Raw genomic sequence first — 7,413 nt, 5'->3', positions numbered from 1 at the left:
CAGACCAAGGGAGCATACAAATGGACAGTGAATTTAGGAAAATGTAACAATGTGGAGAATTTGAAGGGATAACAAGCCACTTTTAACCTAGAGGGAAACAAACACATAAGTCAGGATCATTTTTAAGTGAGCTCTAATTCTAACTGCAGGCTAAAGTTGCAGAAGTGAGGAAGTTTGACAAGTTGCAGGACAAACATTTAAACCCCATATAATGGGGTTAAAATAAGGTTTTATAATAGAAGTTAATTGCAAGCTTAACTACTTCGCTAATAATAGACTCAGTTATGTAACTTAAACGTACAAGAGCATAATTGTGAAAAGGTATTTTTTATTCATCAAAAGTTAAGAGCAACAAGCACATATTAAAATGAGTATGGTAAAGCCTTTACAAATGGCTTTACACTGAAGCTCTCTCCCAAAAATGGCTGTTGCAACGAACTGTAAACAGAATTAATAAACAGTCTTTTACAGAAATAACACGGGAAATACAAATGAACTAAAAGAAAGCACCGGTTTCTCTTAAATTCTGTAACAGTTGTGCTTACTGTACTTAAAACAGTGTAAAACAAATTACAAAAATGGAATGTTTGAAGTTTAAAATTAGTCCTTAAATTTTGTCCTTAAAAACATTTCTCCGTTTCACATCAAAAACCCGTAAATGGGTAATGTTTCAGGAGAGGGAGGAATAAGTAAACAATGCACTTTTTTCAATCAAAAACGAATTTGGTCACTTAGCTTTGTGCATAGTTTAAGGCATCTGTAGCAATCTGTTACAGTTTCCCCCCAATGTGGCTGTTCATTACACTGTCACATTCTAAAAGAATAAATAAAAAATGTTGCAGTTGAAACCCTTCCCACTCCCTCCCCCACATAACCCCGAACACTCTCGCACCCACACATACATACACACTGCAGCGAAAGGGGCATTTGTACCCTTGGTCGGAAGGACACAGTTCCCATCCCACTTTATTTCAGATTGGCAAATACCCTGAGTTGAATGTGGTGTTTATAGACATTCTGCCTTTGTCTTGCATATGCAAGTTCAAATGTACAATAGTGAAAACAACATGCAACGTTTTCAATGCAGAACTGCAACACGGTTAGGGACAATGTTCCCCCCCCCACCCACCCACCCCCCACTCTGCAAATTCAGAAGCATTTTCAAAAATTGCATTCCCATACAGCACTGGAGAAAAGCTTGGCTGTGCTCTATGGTGAACGCTCAGTTCCCAGTGCACAAACAAAATAATGACAAATGGAGTCTTTTCTGGCATCCAAAGGAAAAAGAGCTTTAGTCTCAGATTTGACCTTTTTTCTTTTTCTTTTTTTCTAAAAGAAAACCAAAGTTAGTGGTTCTTTCACAGCCATGCGTAAAGATAAGTCTAGAACCAATAGTTTCAGAGTACATTTGTAAACATCAAGTCTTGCCAGAGGCAGCAGAGGATGGGCACTTCACATTTCCATATTTTAAACAAGGACTGAGTGGAAGGTATGCTTTGAACATGTTTATGCAAGACTTGCTAAATCCCAAGAAAATGGAATAGTTCATATCAAGTCTTAGTTCTGAAGACCTTATTTCAAACTTTTTTTAAAAAACCCACGTGGCACCATGATGAAACTTCTTGTATTGTTCCTTCAAGATTCAGTCACTACTGTGCTTTGCATATTCAAGGTTCCAAACAAAAGCCAACTGAGGCATATGCATATTGCTCTATGTTCCAATCTTGTAATTAAAAATTGGGTTCAAGTGATCTGTAAAGGAAAACTTGGAAATAAATAATGCTGGCATCGTTTACACTGAACCTTGAGCAGTTATAACAAGTTTCTCCTCAAACCCCATTGTGCAGATACAATTGCAGAGGCAATTTTGTCATACGGATTCTGGAGTCAGGACAATCGAGTTTCCTGAGGTAATACGTCTGAGTCCATTTCCTCAAATGCAGGATCAGTATCATCACCACTGCTTGACTGTTCTCTTTGCAGTCCCTTCCAACTAGCTTTATTCAGTCCCAGATGACCAAGCATCGTCTGTGATAACCTGGTATTTGAAAACCGGGCCCACTCTGTAAATAATGGCTCCACTAAGTAGGTCATAAAACCTTTAAAGAAGAAAGCTTTAGATTAAAAACAGGAAAGAATAGGTAAAGGTTTTAAAGCATTTAGGAAGTGATATAAAAGATTAACAATGCATTAGCAACTCATCTCCAACTTACATCTAAAAATGGTCATCTTTCAATATTTCTAACACTGTGGCACTTTATTAAAATATAGAAGTGTAGTCTATAGAAATATTACAGGTTTGACAGTCAAAAGAAATAGCATTATATTGTATTAAGAAGGAACTGATGAATCTCATTTGTTCCCTTTTGGGGCAGTGGAGAAATAAAGGGAAAAAAACTACTGGAGAGGAGAAAGGAGGACTCCAATCATCAGATTTGAATTAAACTACACAAACTAGACTAAAAAGCCTAAAAGTCTAACAGAAACAAGCTCATATATAATAAATCATCCCACAAACAAGCTGAATTGTGTTACAAAGGAAATATACATTCAAATTCCCTCGGCATCACTAGACCAGTTAAGTGTATTGAAGTATGACCAGGCAAACTTGTGTCTCATTCAAGGCAAAGATGACTAATGGCCTGCACAAATTAAAGGGCTCCCAGAGTTGTGCAGCAAATGAGACATCTTGAAATAGCTGACTGCCCTCTACACACACACACACACACACACAAAAGTATTTTGTCTATGTCTAAGATTTTTAAAAGTATTCAGGTGCCTAACTCTCACTGATTTCAATGGCTGTGAAATGCCTGAATAGCTTTAAAAATCTGGCTATATATATGCAAACAAAAATTTAAAGATAAGGCTGCCAGAACTGTACTTTTGCCTTATTTAAAAAAAAAGTTTATTTTAAAAAAATCAAAATTATGGTCAGCTATTCAACAATCTACTGGTTATAATTGATGTAATTTAGTATAATTTGTGAGAACCAAAGTCACAATTTTTTTTACATTTCCAATTTTATATGAGATAAAAAAATTCAAATTATGTCTAGGGTTAAAATTTATTAATCTGCTTAATATAGTAGAACATATTTTTTCATTCAATCCCATTCAATCTATATGAAAGTATACTTAAAAAAAGAAGTCAATGTTTATTAATGGGAAAATCCTTTCACTTCTGTCCCTGGTATAAATCTAGCCCAGGTTGGCAGTGATCAAAAATCATCTACCAGCTATCCATTGGCCTACATGAAATTTCTATGCTTTAAGACTATCTTTAAACCAGTTCCCAGTGAATAGGTGTCCGCATTCCAAAAGGCTAAGTCAACTGGCAGCTTCACTAGAGGCACCAAGGACTGAATGGGTAGGTGAATGAAATGTCCTCTAACTCTGGAGCTTGTCATTCCAGGTTAGGATTAAGGCACATTGGAGTAGTAATATGGGAAAGGCTGCCTTGCTACTGCCCATGCTATACCTGTTCTATGGATACAGGACTTCAGTCTCCAGGACTATCAATCGAGCACCTTTCACGATTACTAAATTCAAAGGAGAAATTTTAAAGCAAAGAAAAAATTGCTTGTGGTGAAGGAGCATTGCCAAATTAACACAAAAAAAAGACAAAGGGCAAATTCTAAGATTTATAGGCAAAGATAGCTTTCCTTCCTCTAAAAATTGTCATTAAAGGGAACCACTGAAAGATTTTAAACTGTTCAAATACATATATTTGTAGTTACCAATCTGGATGTTGGCAATGGTTTCTGACTGTCGATCACACAGCGGACTCACACCCAAGTGATATTTTTTTTCAACATCTCCTAAAGAGAGAACAATTACTTAGAAAAGTAATTTTTAACCGTAAGCATTCTGGAATTGTTAATTCATAATCTACACAACCAAATCTGTTTTAGGCATCCATTCAAGGAAGGCAAGTCACCTTGAGAGAACAGTTTCTATGTATAACAGCTGTATCCTTACTTTTAAAATGCATTCTGCAAAAATATAACCCAATATAAGAGCAGATAAATATTAGGGCTGTTGATTAATCACAGTTAACTCACGCGATTAACTCAAAAAAATTAATCGTGATTAATCGCAGTTTTAATTGCACTGTTAAACAATTGAATACTAAATTTATTAAATATTTTGGATGTTTTTCTACATTTTCAAATAGATTGATTTCAGTTACAATACAGCATACAAAGTGTACAGTGCTCACTTTATTTTATTTTTATTACAAATATTTGCACTGTAAAAATGATTAACAAAAGAAACAGTATTTTTCAATTCACTTCATACAAGTACCATAAATGCAATCTCTTTATCGTGAAAGCACAGCTTACAAATGTAGATTTTTTCTCTTACATTACTGCACTCAAAAACAAAACAATGCAAAACTTTAGAGCATACAATCCACTCAGTCCTACTTCTTATTCAGCCAATCACCAAGACAAACAAATTTGTTTACATTTATGGGTGATAATGCTGCCTGCTTCTTGTTTACAGTGTCACCTGAAAGTGAGAACAGACGTTCGCATGGCACTTTTGTAGCTGGCATTCCAAGGTATTTATGTGCTAGATATGCTAAACATTCGTATGCCCCTTCATGCTTTAGCCACCATTCCAGAGGACATGTTTCCATGCTGATGACACTTGTTAAAAAAATAATGCGTTAATTAAATTTGTGACTGAACTCCTTGGGGGAGAATTGTATGTCTACTGCTCTATGTTTTACCTGCATTCTGCCATATATTTCATGTTATAGCTGTCTCGGATGATGACCCAGAACATGTTGTTCATTTTAAGAACACTTTCACTGCAGATTTGACAAAACATAAAGAAGGAGTCAATGTGAGATTTCTCAAGATAGCTACAGCACTTGACCAAGGTTTAAGAATCTGAAGTGCCTTCCAAAATCTGAGAGGGACAAGGTGTGGAGCATGCTTTCAGAAGTCTTAAAAAAGCAACACTCCGATGCGGAAACTACACAACCCGAACCACCAAAGAATAAAATCAACCTTCTGATGGTGGCGTCTGACTCAGATGAAAATGAACATGTATCACTCCGCTCTGCTTTGGATTATTATTGAACAGAACCAGTCATCAGCATGGATGCATGTCCTCTGGAATGGTGGTTAAAGCATGAAGGGACATACAAATCTTTAGCGCATCTGGCATGTAAATATCTTGCAACGCCAGCTACAACAATGCCATGAGAACGCCTGTTCGCACTTTCAGGTGACATTGTAAACAAGGAGCGGGCAGCATTATCTCCTGCAAATATAAACGAACTTGTTTCTCTGAGCCATTGGCTGAACAAGAAGTAGGACTGAGTGGACTTCTAGACTCTGAAGTTTTACATTGTTTTATTTTTGAATGAAGTTTTTTTTTGTACATAATTCTATATTTGTAAGTTAAACTTTCATGATAAAGAGATTGCACAATGGTACTTGTATTAAGTGAATTAAAAATACTATTTCTTTTATTTTTACAGGGCAAATATTTATATTTAAAAATAAATATAAAGTGAGCACTATACACTTTTATATTCTGTGTTGTAATTGAAATCAATATATTTGAAAATGCGGAAAACATCAAAAAATATTTATATAAATGGTATTTCATTATTGTTTAACAGCATGATTAATCATGCGATAAATCGTGATTAATTTTTTTAATTGTTTGACAGCCCTATAAGACAATCCTTCATTTGAAGTATCCTTTCTAGTGAGGAATACATTTCAGCTAGAATCTCAAACTTTTGGGTGTATTGAGTTAAAGCAGATTCTTCATCAGCTATTAGTAGCAGAAGAAGCCTGTTTCAAGAATGTAGCCACAAAAAAAAAAAAAAAAAGTATTTTAACCCTCCTTTAGTCCTAAACTTATATAGCCCTTCATCTCACAAAGTCACTATGACTCTCAGATATTCATCTTATGATACATTTACACATTCATTGGTATGAGATTAGAATATTTCTACTCTTTTACTTGCCTTGATGGAAGAATTCCTCTGTTACTTTTTCACTCCACTGCTTGCTCAGTTCCCAGGTCCGGCATGGATTACAAATATCAGCACACTTCAAAGCCATCTAGTGAATTACATGTACTGTGTTACACTACTTTTAATTTTTTTCTACATGCAAAAACATGAATACAAAAAAGCAGCATAATTTCTAGAGTAACTACTGTATTCCATAACGTCTCATGCATTTTTATAATCAGCATAACAAACCCAAACACTTGCATTTCACTCTAAAATTATATACCATAGTTAAGGCTGCAATTTAGTCACAGAAGTCGCCGGAGTCACAGAATCCATGAATTCCAGCGACCTCCGTAACTTCAGCCTGCGGTGGTCCGGAGCTGCAGGGTCCCCCGCTGCCTGCTGGGGCAGGAAGCTGTGGGGTACCCCTGCCGCCTCTGGTGGCCCCTGCAGCTCCCTGCCGGCGGGGAAACCCCCACAGCTCCCTGCTGCCGGGGGCGGTGGGGGAATTCCCTGCAGCTCCCTGCCGCCAGGGGCAGCAGGGAACCCCCCCGAGCCCCAGGAGGGCAGTGGCGGGGGACCCCCCGAGCTCCCTGCCGCTGCCGGGGAAACCCCTGAGCTCTCTGCCACTGGGGGTGGTGGGGCACCCACCCCCAACTCATAGTGGGTGGTGGCGGGGAACCCCCAGCTCCCAGTAGATGGCGGCGGGGGAATCTCCAGCTCCCTCACGCCCAGGGTGGCATTGTAGGGGAACCCTGAGCTCCCAGTGGGCAGCAGTGGGGGAACCCCTGAGCTCCTGGGGGTGGCGGACAGCTCCGGGCTGCTAAGGAGGAGCCCAAGCTCCTGGCCCCCGTGGGTGGCAGGGAATCCCAGCTGCTACAGGCAGCTCCTAGTCCCTGCAGCTTCCCCACTTGAAGTAATGTGAGGATCCGCAGATCCACGTTTTGTCAGAGATATTTTTAGTAAAAGTTAGGGACAGGTTACGGCTTCTGTGACTTTTTCTGTTTTGCCCGTGACCTGTCCGTGACTTTTGCTAATAAGATCAGTGACAAAATCTTAGCCTTAGCTAACAGAATGCTACTTTGAGATTTATAAGAGGTCATGAACAGAGCAAAGTAAAACTGAAGGCAAACAGACTTCTATCCTGGACAAAGTGAATGAGAGTTAAATACAAAGTACCTCTCAAAGGCACTGTATACAGAGCATTCAATACAAAGACATTTATATACGAAATAAAATGACAAAACGGTACTTATTTTAATTAACTCTAACCAAAAATTAAGTTAGCTGTTAGGAAAACACTATTTCAAAGCCAGTTAACATTCCTGCTCCCCATTTTATAACTGCAATAAGACATTTTAAAGAATTAACTGATAGCATAGTTTCAATGCCAGAGATCCTAGTAGGATTGAGTTAGTATAGTTCAGT

The 7,413-nt window shown here is 38.1% G+C and overlaps 1 protein-coding gene across 10 annotated transcripts in view; it reads right to left on the bottom strand.

The window, feature by feature from the left end:
* Positions 1-308: 308 nt before the first annotated feature.
* PDE7A (phosphodiesterase 7A) overlaps positions 309-7,413 on the bottom strand; it is a 138,947-nt gene continuing 131,842 nt past the window's right edge. For all 10 annotated transcript variants that reach the window (XM_037892514.2, XM_043539563.1, XM_037892516.2 and 7 more), the window contains 3 exons: positions 5,995-6,091; positions 3,740-3,820; positions 309-2,099 (listed from right to left, as the gene is read on the bottom strand). In XM_037892514.2, coding sequence (XP_037748442.1) covers positions 1,888-2,099; positions 3,740-3,820; positions 5,995-6,091 — 390 coding nt within the window. In that variant the 3' untranslated portion in view covers positions 309-1,887. The remainder of the gene's footprint in view (positions 2,100-3,739; positions 3,821-5,994; positions 6,092-7,413) is intronic.

Source organism: Chelonia mydas, chromosome 2 (assembly GCF_015237465.2).
Source record: "Chelonia mydas isolate rCheMyd1 chromosome 2, rCheMyd1.pri.v2, whole genome shotgun sequence".
Lineage (NCBI taxonomy): Eukaryota > Metazoa > Chordata > Testudines > Cheloniidae > Chelonia > Chelonia mydas.
Note: the sequence above shows the minus strand (reverse complement) of the source record. Positions and strands in the feature narration are given on the sequence as shown.